General features: G+C 39.1%; 1 protein-coding gene across 1 annotated transcript in view; it reads right to left on the reverse strand.

Annotated features, from left to right (window-relative positions):
• Window positions 1-220: 220 nt before the first annotated feature.
• gabrb4 (gamma-aminobutyric acid type A receptor subunit beta4) overlaps window positions 221-19515 on the reverse strand; it is a 51449-nt gene continuing 32154 nt past the window's right edge. Inside the window, exons 4-8 of the mRNA XM_078265881.1 lie at window positions 10387-10469; window positions 5743-5880; window positions 3560-3712; window positions 1607-1863; window positions 221-574 (exon numbers count right to left, since the gene is read on the reverse strand). Coding sequence (XP_078122007.1) covers window positions 221-574; window positions 1607-1863; window positions 3560-3712; window positions 5743-5880; window positions 10387-10469 — 985 coding nt within the window. The remainder of the gene's footprint in view (window positions 575-1606; window positions 1864-3559; window positions 3713-5742; window positions 5881-10386; window positions 10470-19515) is intronic.

Below are 19515 nucleotides of genomic sequence, written 5' to 3' on the forward strand. Positions count from 1 at the left end.
CTTCTCTCACGATTATTCTTAAACATTCAAGTCATCCTATTAATACTTTGTACAGAAGAAAGGTCCCTCAGATTTCACACGTGTATATATAAATATAATATATAGAAATATGCATATACATATGTTCAACTTGTATATGTGTATACATATTTTGGAACTGTATCAAAGCCAATTCAATGTGCTCTCAAAATATGGCCCATGATTCCTAGTGGGATGCACATCAATTCACATAGTACAACCAGTAGATTAGGTTGAAAAATCCAAAGGTGATAGGAAAAATGACCCGGGACCACTTGTCAATGGTGCTAACATCTGACAGGTTTGGGATCTTCAACTTGAGCTTGGAGGAGCGTCGTCGTAGCCGACAGTTGGCCCGGCTCCGCATGGCACTCCGATCTAGCGAGTGGTGGCTGAAGCCATCTCGGGGCGCCATGGGCTTCCTGAATTGGACCCCGGAGCTATCGAAGGACATGACTGAATTCCGAGAGTCACTGACGCTGCTTCCCAGGTCTGAAGGCATCACTTCGTTGTTCATCTCCAGTGTGGTGAGGAGGATGTTTCCATAAGCATCCACCTGCGAGGTGACGGGAAAGACACTGAGAGTCAGTGAGAGCTGAAATGTCGAGCAGTAGCCCCAAATTCCCTCAATAATGAAACTTATTCTAAGCCCCCCACCCGTCCCCCAAGCTGTCAAAATGCAGGGATGATATGGAACTTGCATGCCACAGAAATAGTTAACAAATAGTTTCTTTATACAGATATCTATTAGTGACTTTTCACTTACAAAAAAAGTGACACAAGTAATTTGAACAGCCTTAATGATCTGACTTTACCGTGAGGGCTGGCCTACATTTGATATGATTTCTAAATAAATGTACCCCAACTTTTCTTTGTTCCTCGAGATACAGATTTCTTCGCTGTGTAAATGACCTGAAGGTGTTGGTTTGAAACGGCACGGAAATGGAGTCCTTGCAATGTGAAAGAAAAATGAAGAGAACATTAAAACGGCTATAAATTCTGGCAAATAAGCACATTTTCTCAAAATTAAACAAAGCATGTGACATAAAGTTAACAGTAAACAACCTTGAATAAGCATAGCATTTAGTACTTCACACACAAAAAACAGGGAGGGTGGGCTTCATTCAGTCTGACCACTTTAGCATCTGCCATTGCCAAATTAAATTCCAAAGGCCTCATTTTGATATTTTGTCCAGTTTAGCTGGAAAATAATGTATGTTAAAATACAAGGCGGCAGAGTGAGAATGAATGAAGCCTACAGCATAAACATAGACAACAACCTAAATAGGAAATGAGAATGTTTACAGCACTGTTGAGCTAGATGAATCGCTATCTCAATGAAAAGGGCTATGCTCGATAAAAAGCAGTCAGTGCTTGAGGTACAAGCAATGGATGATGGTTGGTGAATACATATTGGGCTGTGGTGGCATCAGTATGCTTCTGGAAGATTACTTCAGGGAATACTGCATATGTGTCCGTGGAAACAATGACTATGGCTAGAAAACTTATGTGCAGAACATCGCTGTTTTGTACTTGAACTCTGGCTGACACAGAGAGTAAAAGAGAGGTAGGAGATATAGATGCAAACCTGTTCCCTCAAGCGCTTCTCTTCATATCTTGTACGCTCGTTGTTGGCTTTGTTCAGCCTCTCATTGATTTTCTTCTGTTGCGCAGGGCCCCGGCCAAAGAACACGTAATTTACAAAGGCATATTCGAGCAGGGCCAGGAACACAAACACAAAACAGCCCATGAGGTAGACGTCGATGGCTTTCACATACGGAATCTTTGGGAGAGTCTCCCTAAGGTGGGTGTTAATTGTTGTCATGGTAAGCACCGTTGTCACACCTGAGTACAGCAGCACAAACACAGAAACAAAGAATTCCCCGTCAGACACAGAAGTTTCCCTTTAAACATTCACACATTTACATTTAGACACGCTTTATAACTTACACTCACGTAAATAAAAAATACTACAGTAAGTAAAAATACTGCCACTGTAAAAATTAAATCCTGCATTCTAAATTTGTAAATAAAAGTACAAAAGTATTACCAGCTAAATAAATAAAACAATTAAGGTAGTCACTAAGTAACAGAATTGCCCCTTCCAATGTAATATTGTCATACACCATATTGTTTGAATAGTACTACTGATGCATATAAGAAGCATTGTAATGCTGTAGCCAGTAAGGGGAAAATAATTGTAACTATACTATTTCATCTACAACATCATATTTTGTTGGATGATCTTGTATGTATGGGAAATCTGTAGTAAATAAGATGTCAGAATGCAGTGCAGTAAGAAGTACGCTATTTGCCTCTGAAATGTGTAGTTTAACAGAATAATGCAGGTGCATTGTGAAACTCACTGCCCATAAAGTATTTGGCACTCTAAATAGGGCTGGGTATCGTATAAGTGATACAGATATCAACAGAATACCTTTTTTCCGCATCATTCGATACCCATCATGTGAACGGAGGCATTCAGTTATGAAAAATGCCACCACCACTTATCCACTAGCTGCTGCGGTAGTGGGCCAATCACACGTCACATTAAATCCAAGCACGCTTGCGGTGATTGGCTGCGAGCAAAACCATACAAATCTAGATATAAGTACAAAGAGGATTGAATGCAGGTCAAGTTTGACTGGAGAAGTTTCAATACTACTCGGTACTGGGGTATTTCGGTCGATACTTTAAAGGTATCGAGTACCGATACCCAGCCCTAGCCCTAGATATTTGTATTGTTTGACAATTAAGCCAAATACAGCAAGAAGTTGCACTTAATACACTTAATTTGTTACAGTGCAGTGTCCTACCTTAGCCTTTTAATTTGGAGAAGGCCACATATTTCAGCATACAGTAGCATAAATAACACTTTTAGAAAATTGGTTAAAACAATGTTATTATCTGCCAACTTAAGTCAAGTTGTTTACAGAGCCCCCAATATCTATTATATACTGTATATATATACACAGTATATATTTGTGAAATTTTGGCCGCTGTTTAAACGTTTGTTAGACAGTAAAATAACTGTTTCATAGGGTCAAAGGCCTGTAAATACTCTTCATATATGTGGGATCTTTTGTCAGAAATATGAGTGATCTGTGAGCTGAGAGCTTCTTTGTCATACAAAGTAATGTACATGTATTACATGGCTTAAGCAAAAGTAGTGAGAGGGTAACTGATATTGATATTGTGACATTCTGTGTACTTCTTTAAGGTAATTTAAGGTATTATATTATGAGTATGCATGTCCCTCAGGCTTACTTATAGTATGTAATTGGTGCTCTCAGATTGAAATGTCACTCATAACTCCATATTTGGACATTATATTTGGACATCATGGACATCAGTGTGTCTACTGTCAGTGTTTACACAGCACTATTGCGATTTGAATAAAGTTGATAGTTTCACGTGCAAGTAAATGTAGGCAACAACATTGAACATTGGACAGCCACATGCTGTTAGTTCTGCTGATAATCACAGGATTTCCACAGGTACCGTTGGAAGTTTAATAAATTCAGCGGTGGCTGTGTCTTACCCAGGGCCACCCGAGCTGCAGAGGCATCATAATTGATCCAGAAGGAGACCCAGGAGAGGATGGTGATCAAGATGGAGGGCATGTATGTTTGCAGGATGAAATATCCAATGTTCCTCTTAATCCTGAAACTCAGCGAAAGCCTTGGATATGAACCTGTAATAAGGAGAAATTGTGATAGTGAGTGATAGTTTGAAAAAAGAGCTGGGGCAGAGTAAAAAAAATCTGTGAAAAAAAGGAGAGAAGGGGGGGGGAAACGTTGGCGCAACTTAAGAGTTCCAAAGTCTGCACTTTGACAACACGCAGGGTAGTCATTTCTCCATTTGTTCAGATGGAGCACTTAATTTCCCCAAAGCGATGGATTCCTTTCCAGGGACAAGTTCGATTCCAATTAAACATGGCAGAAAGTCGCAAACACGGCAGATTTTTCTGCAACCCCCTATCTCAGCAGGCAGCTCCAGCATCCCTCTGAGAATTGTCACAGAGAGCCGCTGTGCTTTTCTTTCGCACTTTCTCTGTCCTCTAAACATTAGCAAAAGGACATTTCAGAGGTGCATAATTGCAACGCATGCCTTTACACTAAAAGAGGAAGGAAAATATATGTGGTTGCAAGGTGGTAACTCATTCCACTGAATGTTTTGCAGGGAAATACCAGCCGCTTGTGCCAAGACATTAATTGGTCTTTTGACTGCATTTAATTTAAACAACCACAACAATGCAATGCTGATGCAAACAGCAATATATACATCCAGGCAGGATCTCTCCACTTCAGCTATAACTAGATATTTACGAGGTTGGAAACAATACAAAGTGCTCTAAATACAGTTAAATTCCATTCTATGCATTCTGTCTACAGTTTTATTTCCAATATGTCACCAAAGAAAAAAAAAGGCTTCAGATAAGCCTGATGGTTTTTAATCTAAAAGGCTATTTGCTATGGGGAACATACAATGATGAATGACCTCATCATCTCCAGGTTCCTGTAAATCTTTTAATGAATCAATACCTTAGCATACATACTTCATCAAACCTGAGACAAGTGGCTTAGATCACCCAAGTACATCCGAGATTAATGGTGGTGACAAATGTTCACAGGTTTCATTAAACTCCAACATGACAATTACACTTGAATTTGACTTTTGAAAACTGGGGTTCACATTTTCTATTACCAACACATCACTTTTTTTGGTCTTTTTTTTGTTTTTGGAGCTTTTTCACTCTTGAACTTGTCTAAAGTCTATTGGACATCTCTATACAGTAGGTCAACGATTTAAATATAGAACTAATAGCATTCTGCATGCCATCACCACACCCTAACACAAATGTCCAAAGACTATCATACTGAATGTAGAAAATGCAGTGGAAAAAAGTCTACTTTCCAAAGTACTGTATGTGTTGCACTTTTTTGTTACACTGTACTGTAGTTTAAATCCGGATATTATTGTGTAACATTTTGGGGAGTAATCCTCTCAATGTGTCTCAGCCAGTGGTGGAAGACCTAATCAGATTCTAAAAAAAAACAGTTTGACATTTTGGGGAATAAACGTATTCACTCTCTAGCTGAGAGTTAAATGAGAAAATCAATACCACTCATCGCTGTGCACTAAATATAAAGCTAAAGGCAGAGATGCAGTTAGCTTAGCTTAGCATTAAGACTGAGAACAGAGGGAGATAATTAGCCTGGCTCTGTGGTGAAACAAAATCTGCCAAATAAAGGTCACTCTGAAGTAGAAAGTTGCACTAAATAGAAATACTCAGCAAAGCACCACAAACTTGTATACAAGTACCAACAATTCCTGTACAGTACATGTATTGTGCTTAATTGAAGTTCTGATTCTAATAGGAACACTGATGATGAAATATGTCAGAGAACAATTGCTGTAGCTATGAGTCAATGTTTGCTACTTTAGTTGCACTTTGCTTGGTTTTTGCAAGTCAGTGCACATTTTATACATAAGTGGAAATGGCTACCTACAATCTGCTGCATGGAAAAGGAAGTTATCTTCCTGCACGACCCAAATATAATCATATTCCCAGTGACAATAACATTTTTACTGTTGCCCCCACTCACAGAACTCCCAGTGGTGATACGGATCCAGAGGTGTTTATAAAGCATGTAAGCATCATTTTGTGTATGCAGTGGACACTTTCAGCCTAATTAGAAGCATTTTCTACAACAGCCTTACCTGTAGTAAACCTGACCTCCCTGGACACCAAGCGGAGTTCTACAATGGAAAACTGAGGTAACTCCAACTTGTCAACGCCCGTCACGGCGCTGTCTCCTCCTTGCCAGAAGAATACGATGTCATCTGTGGTATATCCATCTGTGACAAGGTCAGGGCAAATTCAGAGGGGAGAGAAGAGAGAGGGGGAATGAAACATGTGTAGTGTTAAGTGTGGTGAAGAAACAGACATTAAAGATAACCATGTTTCTATTTCAAGTCTGTTCCAAGAGTTTGGATAATGAGTGGAGGTCGCTTTGACAAACAACTTATTTTTTTTATCTACTTTATGTTTCATTACAGTCATTTAGAGCTAAGCAAGCCTCACATAATATTCAGTCTTTTTATGTAGACTTTTGGAGGTCACTGCATTGCAAGAATCTGGGACTCCATCCTATTAATTTACATCATTCTGTTCAGTAAGACCTCCAAAACTAAACTAAATAAAATTAAAATAAAAAGATTTTTATGCCGCTAACTAAAGGACACAAGCTCTGGTTCCCAAAAAAAGTTGTACATGGGGATTTAATTTTTTGGCTTAAAAACGCATACCGAGTGCTAAAGATGGGTCAATCAGGTTAACACATTTTTCAACAAGACATCACAGTTTTATTATATTAATCCTAACGGAAGCATTACGGATTGTAGCCAGACGGTCAGAGGTGATGGGGTTTAAGGAGAAATGTTTTCTCCAGTAGGACCACGCAGCACCAAAGACGGCACTAAAACAAAACAAAAACTCCTTCAGTGGAAAACATTTCTACCTAAGACTTAAATCCGTCTGTTCTTTCAGTGTGCAATCCCCAGAGGTGGAAAGTAGGCTAACGAAATACATTTACTCACGTTACTGTATTGACTAGTTTTGTTGCGTATTTTGTATTTTTCAAGTAGTTTTTAAAATCGGTATTTTAAAATGTGCTTGATTATGTTTTCAGTGAAGTATTGCATTTCGCTACATTACAAATCCCATACGTTACTGAGTAAAAAAAAAAAAAAAGGAGAAAAGAAAGAAAACAAATCACGCCCGGAACAACTACACCAGACCTTAAAAAGAAGTAGAAGAACAACTGCAATGTGTCGGACCCATGGATGTGGCGGCGAGCCGCGAACTGAGCGGGAGATGTTAGCATGGACGTGAATGAGCTGTTAGCCCTCAAAAATGACTTCTAAGTATTTATTTACTGAAGTCAAAGGTAAAGCCGTGTGCTTAGTTTGCGGAGAACAGATCGCTGTGTTAAAGAATTATAATTTGAATCGCCACTACAATACTAAACACGCAGAGAAATGTAACAACTTGATTGATGCAGAGCGGGCATGGACATCTGTAGCTATGCTAGTTAAGCTGCAAAAGCAACAAGGCATCCAGCGATGCAGCAGTCAGGACCAGCTTTGTGATATCCCACAAAAACAGTAAGCCATTTTCTCAAAGGGAGTTAATTAAAGAGTGTTTGGTGGACTCTGCTGCGCTAATATACCCAGAGAAAAAAAGAGACGTTTGAGAACGTGCCGCCTGACATAAAATTAATATTGAGCAGAATTGAGTTTAGCCTATTGGTCCGGCCCTCCACAACAGTCCCTGTTTCTCGTGTGGCCCCTTGAGAAAATGAATTGCCCACCCTGCCGTGGGACAACGTATGTAGGAGACTGGCTAAATGAATTCACATACATCTAATTAGCTCATACGGGCTATTTAGGTGTGTAGAAGCTAGCTGCTAGTCTGGGCTGTGAACAACCATAGACTGTTAATATTAATACTTATAATTAACAGTCTATGGGTCTAACCCATTTATGGAGTCAAAACACGTGATTTATGTTTGTGAAGAAAAGAAGGATGGCCCTCAGAACTAACAATGTATGGTACTTTCACTTTCAGTTGATTGTTTAAAAACGTTTTATGGGATGGTCTGAACTAAAATTGCACATTATACATTTCTAAGGTCTTAAATGTCATGTGTGACATGTGTTATGTTGTTATTACATGTGTATACATTTGTATAGATGTTAATAGATTTGTAGAAATTTTTCTTTAATTAAAAACAAAACAGTTTAGTTTAGTTTTAGGATTTATGACCCCTTGTCCTATTTTCACTACATGGGAGAGATCCCCCCGCCCTGTTTTACAGTTGTTGTTTTTTATGTAAATAAGTAACTTTTACTTAAAGTACATTTTAAATGAACTACTTATTACTTTAACTTGAGTATTTTTTCAGATAGGTAACATCACTTGTACTTGAGTAATATTTCATCAAAGTATTGGTACTTTTATTTGAGTACAATATTTTAGTACTTTTTCCACCTTTGGCAATCCCATTCTCCACTGTCCAGACTACTATGGAGCTATATCAATGCATGCATACCTGCTGCATGAATATTTATTAACATGTGTCACTTGGTATGGCGCTCCCACACATCCTTAACTGGCAGTGCAATTGAAAGTGACCACAGCAGTAGATTTATGTCAATAGGCCAGTATGCATTCACTGCAGAGCAATTTCTCAGTCTGGGAAGTGTTACAACATTTCACATTCTACTACCCCACGTCCAGACCTGGATGGCATTAAACTCCTTAAGGGACCAGGACTCATTGCCATTAAATCTCCCTCTGAGGTTATAGGGAAATGTGACATTGTCCATGAAATTGAAACAACTGCTTTCCTAATCAATCAAACTGATGGTAAATGTGCATGGCTCTCACTAGTGCAGAGCATTCCTTGAGCACAAACAGCAGATATTTTTGCAACTCTTTAATTTATGGCATATCCATATTTCATTGCTTACTGATTTCCCCGAAGGTAAACACTAAGCACTTTTATCTTGAACAACAAAAACCACAAATATCTGCCATATTGAGCAAGTGTGTTGATTGATGGAGTGGTCAATGAAAATGATCAAGCAAATACAATGTTTAATTACACCACTAGTACATTTTTCAACTGGATATTGATTTGTCTAAATTTTTTTTTGGGGGGAGACATGAAATATCAATTAAAGGATATTTTGTGATATCATGTAAAGTCTGAAATTACGTCTTATTTTCATCCTATGTGTATATACATACCTGATGACTTCACAGATACACATGCAGATGACAACGTTTCATTTTAAGAGTCAAGCTACCAGTTCACAATGTTCCATATCTTTTTTCATCCCATTATGATCTGAAAGGGCAACTCCATCAGTTTCACACATAAAGGCCAGTTTATTAGCCATGGGGAGTACTGCTCAACCCTTAATGGATCATAACTCCTGTGGCTCTCGGGGTAAAAGTGCAGAACAAATCAGGAACAGAAGGGCTAACCACGTAGTTCCTGAATAACTCTAGGAATAGTTGGAGATTTTGAAATTTTATTTCAGAATTAGCTTTCTTGCCGAGAATTAAGAAGATTGAATTGAATACCACACAACAAACTGAAAATATGAAGCTAAAGCCAGGAGACGGTTAGCTTAGCATAGCATAAAGAGTGGAAACAGGGGGGAAGCAGCTAGCCTGGCTCTGTCCATATCTGTTTGTTTAATCCAGATTATGCCTTGTCTTGTTGTTTTCATCTAACTCTCTGCAAAAAAGCAATTTCCCTAAACGCTGAACTATTCCTTTAAGGACAACGTTAGATAATGATAAGTTACTATACTTGAACAATATCTGGATATTTACAAATTGACCACGTCCTTAATGAATCATTCCTGATTAATCAGACGCTAAATGACACTTAACCCATAACTAATTATTATTTGCTTGTTACTTACATATTAGTTACTAGTTATGTGTGCAGGGTATTCATGATGATGAAATGATTATTGTGGATGGTGTGTGTGTGTGTGTTTTTCAGACATTGCACGACACTAGGGGTTAAGAGCCATATTGAGGGTGATGCAAGGTCGCTAATATTTATGTTATCATTTTTCCTTTACCACTCAATGATCCAGCAGTGGCCCTTTCCATCTGTCAAACTGACGGAACAGTAATCAATGCACTGTGATTTCTTCACTATTTCTCAAGGCAGTCATCAACTGCAGAGGTCAAACATCTGACAAATGGCACACATTGGCAAATAACAGCCCCAAATTATTTATTATAGAGGTAACGTGATATTTTTTAAGATAGCACTAACAGCTTTGTGGCAGTAGGGTTGGGTATTGTTTGGATTTTTACGATTCCGATGCCGAACCGGTACTTTTAAAACGATTCGATTCCTAAACCGATTCTTGAAAAACTGAAAAATTACATCAAAGATGTAATAGGTTTACTAGCGATCACGTGCAGTGAATGGTTAATATGCTTGTACGTCCGTTTTGATGAGCCCAGAGGGAAAATGTGGCATTTTAAAAGTAGCCTACATTTATGGTAGCTAGCTAACGGTAGACTACAGAGAAAGTGTGATATTTTTACGTCCGTTTCGGAGCGACGGAGGGAAAATATTTCAGTTGACACATTAAGTGGAACCGAAATGAGGAACCGAAATTTGCATTCTAATCCGGTCCGATTCCTACCGGTTGCGTAGGAACAGGGTTTCGGTACCCAACCCTATGTGGCAGTCATGCTTATTGCTTCTGAAGCTTGCTGTAAGTTAAGGGTCTTTCTTGTGAGAGATAAAGTCAAATTATACTCACAACTTTCAATTTCCAGGGTGCAGTTCTGTTCATCAAGCGGGTACCTCCTCAAGTCCATCATGCAAGCAGCAGTGGTGGTTATTCTAAGAAAAACAAAGAGAAACAGAACAGAATAGGAGATTTTCTAAAGATCTGGATACACACGAACACAGGCAATTGTATGTAATGTTTTCCCACAAATAAGAGGGAGGTGAGGTCACAGATTAACTTTAATATGTTGCACAACATGATGAACCACCAGTTTGTCCACCACTTAAGTTGCACTTTCAGAGTCACTATTTTGTAGCTGTTTGTTAAAAGACATTTAGGCAATATCGTTGGCATGTATCTTAATGGGTTCGAATGTAACTGTGCAGCACATTCATACTTCAGGGTCAAGGAAGATGGAGACTCTGCCTGTGTACATGAGGCATTGAAGCATTTCTCTGTTTTATCAAAAATGGGGAGAATTTTCCACAGTATTTGTCCTCCTTTACCAGAGCCTCTTAAATATGATTTATTCTTTATGTTTGAGTGTGTAGTATTTACTTTTATATGGATCACTAACTGCTCAGCATCTGTGGTTTTGTCAATGCACGTTATTTATTGCTAGTTCCAAGATGTGCATTTCCAGGTAACTTTAGAAAATATGTATGCATAGCAGTTTATTAATATCAATAAATCCAGTGGCCCAGGAAAAACAGCTTTGGCTACAAATTACACATGTAGGGGTCTTTGGCATTTCACTGAAATATTTACCGGTGCAGCTCATTTTAGTGATTACATTTCTGCTGTTCATACCAGCTGCTATGTGTTCATCATAGTAGCTTTCATTTGCTTACTGCCCTCCTGTGTAAATGAAATAGAAAAATTAATTTTCAGCTCATCATCTCAGTGTCAAAAGCCACCAGCTCTTTCTCCCTGTGAACGTGCTGATGGCTTCTGACACAGAGAATAGAGAATAATATGAAGTTTTACCCTTTAAAGCGCGTTTCACATTTTGGATACATTATCAAATGTTTAAGTCCAAGCCACCAATGCTGCTACAGTCTGTAGTTGTACATGGCTGCAGTAAGCAAATGTACACAACTAGCTGCAGTACCTAACATTATTAATACAGTAGATAATAAGCTGTTTGCATTGGAAATATATTGCTTGAACACAGGGTTTCTAAATTGGTCATGGTGAGGTGAACAGAGTGCTGTCAGAGGGTAATTGGAAAACAAAATATGTTCCGCTAAAGATGATTGGGCCAGATTAATACACAAGCATGTGGGGCCTCCAGGTCCATGATAGTAGGAGGCAACAGAAGGGTATATAAAATAACACATAAACAAAATGTGTGACAGGTATATATTTATTATTCACAATGACACTGAGCTGCATTCTGCTGCACAAGCATTAAGCTGCTCCAAGTGCATTCCGTTCAGCTCTACTGTACTGCACCTCCCTGCTGCCTCACAGTGCTCCTCTGCTCCGAGTGTACAGCAGAGCTACTACTGACACACACTGGGAGGAGATCAAATCACGTCTAATTACATTAATAAGAAAGGTCACTTGGAAATCATTATTTTCCAGGCAAAAGAGTTTGAAAAAAAACTGTCTTTTCAATGTTTCTCAGTAGCATAAGGTAGTTACGACAGGCCCCAAGGCATGCTAGTTACTAGTTATGAAACACACACACACACACACACACACACACACACACACACACACACACACCGTTGGTGTTCGACTAGCAGATGTGCTCAGATTTTCAGTCTTGACAGATTTTGCACCTAAACTATATCGTATCATCTTGTCACATGACCAACATCAACATACATATTAGCCAGCAATCATCACTGAATATCTGTATATGACAAAAATACCAAGGAAAATAAGAAATTATTCATTAAATTGAATATTTTTTTTTGTTAGTTTATTTATAATTTTTTATACTTTATGTAGAATAAGCATATCATTTTGTCATAGAATGTTTCTGACTATTTTATCCAAAAAAATGGCATAAAAAAAAGAGATGGGTTTGCCTTTTCTAGGGCATAAATAGCAAATTGCACAGTTTTTCATTTAACATGGGTTCTTCGAGCACGCGTATTTTCAAGGTGGCAATCTGAGTCACTCGCAATGGCCCATTCTTCACCCTTCACATTGTTGCAAGGCTTCAGTTATACACAGAGAAAAAAACGAAAGCCATACTCCTGAGTGTGTTGTAATCTGAGCATCTCTGTTCTTTGTTTCTATGGTCTGTGAGAGCCGTGTGGAGGCAATCCCAGACCACTTTTTTTTAGTACAGCACCTCTACGTGTTATGACAGTGAACTATAGAAACTTCCAACACATTATAACGACAGCCTTGGCCCTAAACACTGAAGTACTGGTAACAAAAATACATCACCAAAAAAAGTATGCCAAAGTTGCATCTTATTGTATGCAGTGAAAAACTAAATATGGAGAAACTAAAATGTGCTGCCTGAAACCTAAAGCTGTAGTGTGTTCCTGTGTCCTCCGTGATCATAAACAGGAAAGCATATCCTGTCAAGACACAGTTACTGTTCTTAAAAGACAATACCCCTGGTAGCACAGTGAAGTAGTGAAACCCTGGCAGCAGCAGCAGCAGCTTGGAGTAATGGATTTCTTCACCCCCTGGCAGAGAGAAGGAAGAAAAAAAACAACCCAGGACGAATAAAATTGACTTTATATGTGACAGTTAACAAGTCAGGGGAGAATCCTCATTGAGTAGGCACAAGTTGGGACGGCTCACAGCAAGGGCCTGGGATTTGGATATGTCAGCAGATGTAGGTCAGCAACTTACAGTCCCACCAGAGATGGTCAGCAGCAGTCCAAGACCTGAGCAGGCACTGCAGTCCCACACTCAGCAGTCCCTTTACTTTGTAGATTTCAACATGATATGCAATGTTAGAAAGTTTGTATTGTTTTGTCAGTTTCAATAAGAGGTATGAGACGACTACAAATTATAAAGCAAATAATGCAAATGTAACTTTAATATCATAACAATGCAAAACAAACTAAAACCAAGAACTTTCTAGCAGGCGCAGAGTCTGAGGAAGTAAACTTTTAATTCACAATTAAAGGTGCATTCCACTCATTTCTACAGGCCACTCTTGGCTTTTTCTGACCAATTATCGTGCCAGCATTACGTCACAACTAAAAGCAATCTGGAGGTGGATCACAGAGCCTCAGCACTATTAGTCTATATCGACGACGTTTCATTTACGGGATTGATCCGTGCCGCCGGAGGTTCTGACGGATGTCCCTCTTTTTAGGCCGGATGTCCCTCACCTTCTGCTTTCTTTGTGTTGGCATTCTAAACTCCGGTTGATTCGGGAAACATCCTCTGAGCTAGAACCGACAATCAAATTATATTTATCTTTTTTTTGAGTAATGTTCTCATCACACACTCGACAGCCATTTTGATTCCAGAGCTCGCATCCCTACATACAACCAAAACAAGTTCCTTCCAGAGGCTATTTTGCAGTGGCACCGTACCTGCGTCTGACGCTTACCACTGCCCAAGACGATTGTGATTGGTTTAAAGATATGCCAATAAACCAGAGCACTTTTTTCTCCCATCCCAGAATGTTTTGTGGACTAGCCAGACCCTCCGCCGCAGCGCTGTGGAGGAAGGTCTGGCAATGCGAGACTACAGCACTACAGACAGGGAAGCTTTCAGATATATGAGCAATAGTTTTGACACCTACACAGTCTACTCCTGTAGCCCTCTCTGTGAGGCAGCTTGCTTACCAAAGAAGATCATAGTACTACACCATGGTTTAATAAACAGAGGAACACGAGATGGGAAGAGAGAAATCACCATCTGGCGAAAGCTTAGCTCAACAAAGCCCTCAATGCTCTGAGGATCCAGTGCACTTCCAAACAGGATTGTCAGTCCGCTATCAATGATTCAGCCTCTCAACTCACTGGCAAGTTAGACAAAAGCTGCTCTATAATGCACACAGGGCTGGACACTTTCTACTGACACCGACTTCTTTTATTGATGTTTGGAATGACTTTGTTTGCAACACCCAAATGCTCTTCTGCACCACTCAGCAGTCTTCAGACCAGTCCCCCTCCCTCCTCTTCACATAAAAATAAAGCACAGGGTTGAAATCGAGCTACAGTATATCTCAAGTATACAAAAATGACAATTTAAGCAAGGTTTGCAAAATAAATATTCAGTGGAGGGACAGGGTTGGGGCCAGTTTTCAAGATTTTATATGAATTTTGGACCTACAATACACCATCATTCCTCCATCGTTTGATTCTCACAATGCATGGCCACCCTTGGGGGAATTAATTATGGGTAGGCATATGCACAGTTATAGACTATACATAGTCTCCAATGCACTATATTTACATATCATTGGCAGTGGTACTCAGTTTGTTTACTTAAGTAAAAGTACCAGGACACCAATGTAAAAATGTTCTTGAGTAAACCTCCTTAGTTTCTTTCCATCACTGCTTGTTGGACAATGGGAAGAATCTGGGGCACAGAAACACACATACCCACAGGTACCAGTCACCCATGTTGGGAAGGTTACTTTGGAAATGTAATAGGTTACCGATTACAATTTAAAATGTAACAGTAGAGCAACTATTTCAATTACTTTAACAAAATAATGTAACTTATTACATTTCATTACTTTTTGATTTCTTTTCTAAATTTCTAATGACAGCTTGAGAGGCAATTTAACTGTCAGACGGGTGGCGCTGCAAATTCAAACAGGAGAACCAATCGTAAGCATCAAAACAGCATCAAACTTTACTCAACGGCTGTGGCTAGAAATGGCAAAAGAAGACAATGTGCACATGGAAAACATGCAAAGCAACGAAATTAATAATCTTCAACATATAGCCACGCTTTTTACAGAAAATATTCAGATGTAACCCCCAATGTTACCCATTTTCGTGGATAACTGTAATTTAATTTCCCATTATTTTCCCAGGAACAGTAATGGATTACAGTTACCTTTATTTTGCAATTAAATTATGTAACACCGTTGCAACTAGTTACTCCCCAACATTGCCAGTCACCTTGGAAGGACTGGGAGCCATGATCTAAACACTACAACGACCACGAGGCAGCGCTGATTACTGTGCTGTATGCTACCCCAAATCACTACCAATGCATTCAAATATGGAAGATTTAGCAACAAGGACAACTATAGACTAAGTGTATTAAATCAATATAATTGATGCAATCTAAAAAAAAAAAAAAAAAGATGCAATCTGCATGGTTTATCCACAGAATAGAGACTGCAGGTACAGAGAATGCACCATTTAATGCTCAACACGAGATCAGTGGGTAAAAAAAATGTGGACAGGTAGAGCTTGGACTTCAAATGAATGAAATCAACACAAATCAGCACAGCTCAGATTAAAATCAATGGGAGCACTAGGAATCAAGGTAAATAATGGTTTCAGAAAAAGACAAACACCAGTATCAGCACATTTCACCGTGAGTGGATAGGGGAGAGCGGCGAGCGCAGCACTAGGTGCAGTAGTGTGTGTAATGTGATTGTCCACAGTTTGCAGTCTACTGCGCTCCAGAGTAGCGCTGGGGATGGATTCAAAAAGGCGGTCTTTACAAGAAAATGCATTTAAGACAACAAAAACCTGCAGCGATCAAACTTGAGAGGAACTGAGAACGCAACATGTACTGTTAAAGTTACATTGTTTTCTGGAAAGAAAATGTCCACACAACCCTTGGGCAAAGTCAAACATTTTCACAAAGCGATTTAATTGCATGCTTACAGGAAGCTTGTAAAGGTGCTGAAATCACCGTGGCATGTAGATTATGCACTGCTTCTAATTACCGTACATGGCTGAAAAAATGGTCTGGAGGACAGATCCAAGGGGTTGACGCCATCTGCCTTTTACCATTACTGCAGTGGGTGATGCAGTATGCTTGAAGATGAGATGTTGGAGAATGCCTGTGTCCCTAGCAACAGTCTTAGCTTTCTGTTTTTATGCAGGCATAAAGCCAGTAGAGGTGAAAATGCAGGTGTAATGCTATTTTCTTCTGGCACAAGTCCATTTTTACTATGCTTGTACCTGCTTGCTCCTTTCCTGGCTCCAAAGGAACCTGGATGTGCTGAGGTACGTACGCTGAGAGGAGCAGCTGGGACTGTTTATTCAGTGTCATTTTGGCACCAAATGGGGTGAAATTGATCCCGTTTCCACCTGCTTTATTTGGTGGAGGCACACGTATACGTTTTTCAGTGGTGTAACTAAGTACATTTACTCAAGTTCTGTGCTTAAGTACAAATTTGAGGTACTTGTACTTTACTTGAGTCTTTTCTTTTCATGCTACTTTCTACTTCTACTCTACTACATTTCGGTGAGAAATATTGTACTTTTTACTCCACTACATTAATATGACAGCTTTAGTTACTAGTTACTTTACAAGTTCAAAGTACAGAGTTCTGCACGCAAAGCACATGTAGTTTATAAAATATTATAAAAGTATTTTTACGGTGTGGTATAAGTACTTTTACTTAAGTAAAGGATCTGAATACTTCTTCCACCACTGAAGTTTTTCATCTAGTACATATGAGGTGGTATGAGGGCGATTTGATTGGCCTTTATTGAAGCACGCCCAAGCGGTAGTACCTCCTGACGTATTCCTCTAACAAAATATATATTCATCCTGCTCCGGACCCTTCTCAGGGCCGCACCATGCTGCTCCAAGATTGCACTTGTACATTGCTAGGCCCACGTGTCACAGAGGGTAAAGAACAAACCTTAAAGATTCATCTAGTAGGCAGACATTTCAGCAGCAGTGAGATTGCATTTCTACAAAGTTGATACCTTGTGAAGAGCCATAAAAGGAGAAAAGAAAACCTTTGCCATCAAATCTCCCTTTGTGTCAGCACCAATTCAGTAATTCAGGGTTTCTGAATACTGATTATTGTATTAATAATTCATTACTTTATATGATCTACACCTTGTCACTGCTTTTTCTTTTCTTTTTTTTTCATGGAACAAAACATGTTCCCAGATTCTTTGCCTCCATCAAACTACTTTGTTTTAATGACTTGTGTTGAGAAAAGCAGCAATCCATTCTGGGCTTTAACAAACCTCAGGACGCTTTCATACTTTTAGCCGTCCCCAAGGAATTCTAGATGGGTCCTTCTGTGCACATTTGCTGTTGACTGAATTTTCTAGTATTTTGAACTTTTATTTTTTGCCTTTCTGGGACATTTAATCTTAGATTAAATGTACCCCTCTCCTACCAAACTATTGTTGTCGTTTGTCCTGAGTCACACTAAGATGTTTTTAGACAATTCATTTTATAAATAAAGCTTTAAAGCCTGTTTTTCTTGCCAAAAATACATCTTTCATACTGCCACAGGACCAGAATACTAGCAGCGGTGATGTTGTTTTTCTGGCGCCACATGTGCCAACATTTTCACTTGCTGTATTACTTCCACATTACAGAGGCAAATGATGAAGGCAGCAGGTATCTAATTAAATGTTATCATGAGCATGTCCGGGTCTACAGCAGTCTACTGTTGGCAAATATCACTCCTCCTTCACATCCGTCAATTAAGTGTTTCTGTTGTCTCTCTCTTATATTCAATGACGTGTTTGCTCTTGCTCTAGATCAGAGATATTCAACAGGGGGTCGCTGACCCCTAGGGGGTCCTTAGAGTAACAAAGTGCAGGGGGGCCGCCAAATTATGTCTAAAATGTTTTTGAAAGGTTATTTTTTCAAAAATTCAAATATGTCTGAAAATATACAATAATATGAATCCAACCTATTATTAGGAAAAATAATTTGGCCTTTTTGTGAAAAAAAAAACAACATTTAACATTTGCACATTGAAGATAAGCTTATTATAGGTAAAGTAGCCATATGGTATCCATAGAGGTATGCTTAAGGATTCACTGTGCCTTCCACATGTATGTTTAACATTAAAACATGACATATATGTACAGTACTAGGGGATCCCTTCTCTGTCTCTCTTTCAGCTAAGGGGTCCTTGGCCTAAAAAACATTGAAGACCCCTGCCCTAGATTTCTAAATACTGCTGATGCCATCTATCCATTTTCTGTATGTGCTAATGGTGATTTAGGGTCACAGAGGGGTAAAGCCTATCCTAGCACCAATGAAATATTTTTTTTCCTGTATTTCCATATTTTCTTATTAATAAATCTTTCCAAAAGTAAAATTTGAAAAATAATCCATCCACCCGTAACTATACTGTACCACATTCCTTTTATGGGTAACTCCCAGCATGCACTGGGTAAAAGACAGAGAAACACCCTGGACTAAAGCTGTGTTCCGTTTCACAGTGTACACAAACAGTGCTCCATGCTCCCTGCTCAGTGGATGTCGGTTAAGGGAATTTCCTTCGACAACATTCCTCCATTTGGAACACCCTGCAATGTCACCAACGCAGATATCACATCCCATGTGCGTTACCCTGGTAACATACAATAAACACCTTGGATACGTTGCTGCTACTGTGGAAATTTGACACTGATACTGAATACATTGATACTGAAATAAAATATTGTAGAGCTGCAAAGATTAATCCATTATTTGTCAACTATCAAATTATTTGCCTATTTTGATAATCGATTTGATTTGAAAATGTCTCTGATTCCAGCATCTTTTTTTTGTTATTATTATGTTTTGGCCATTTTTAAGCCTTTATTTGACAGGACAGCTGAAGGCATGAAAGGGGAGAGAGAGGGGGAATGGCATGCAGCAAAGGGCTGCAGGTCAGAGTCGAACCCGGGCCCGCTGCGTCGAGGAGTAAACCTCTATATATGGGCGCACGCTCTACCAAATGAGCTATCCGGGAGCCCTGATTCCAGCTTCTTATATGTGAATATTGTCTAGTTTCTTCACTCCTCTGTGACAGTAAACTGAATATCTTTGAGTTGTGGACAAAACAAGACATTTGAGAACGTCATCTTGGGCTTTGGGAAACACTGATCCATTTCACCATTTTCTGATATTTTATAGACCAAACAACTAATCGAGAAAACAATCGACAGATTAATCGACAATGAAAATAATCGTTAGTTGCAGCCCTAAAATATTAAAACAAAAATGAACACCGTTAAAAACACACATTCCATTAACATGTATGTGACTTGTGAATAAATGCGATTTGAT

This window comes from Sander vitreus, chromosome 13, assembly GCF_031162955.1.
Source record: "Sander vitreus isolate 19-12246 chromosome 13, sanVit1, whole genome shotgun sequence".
NCBI lineage: Eukaryota > Metazoa > Chordata > Actinopteri > Perciformes > Percidae > Sander > Sander vitreus.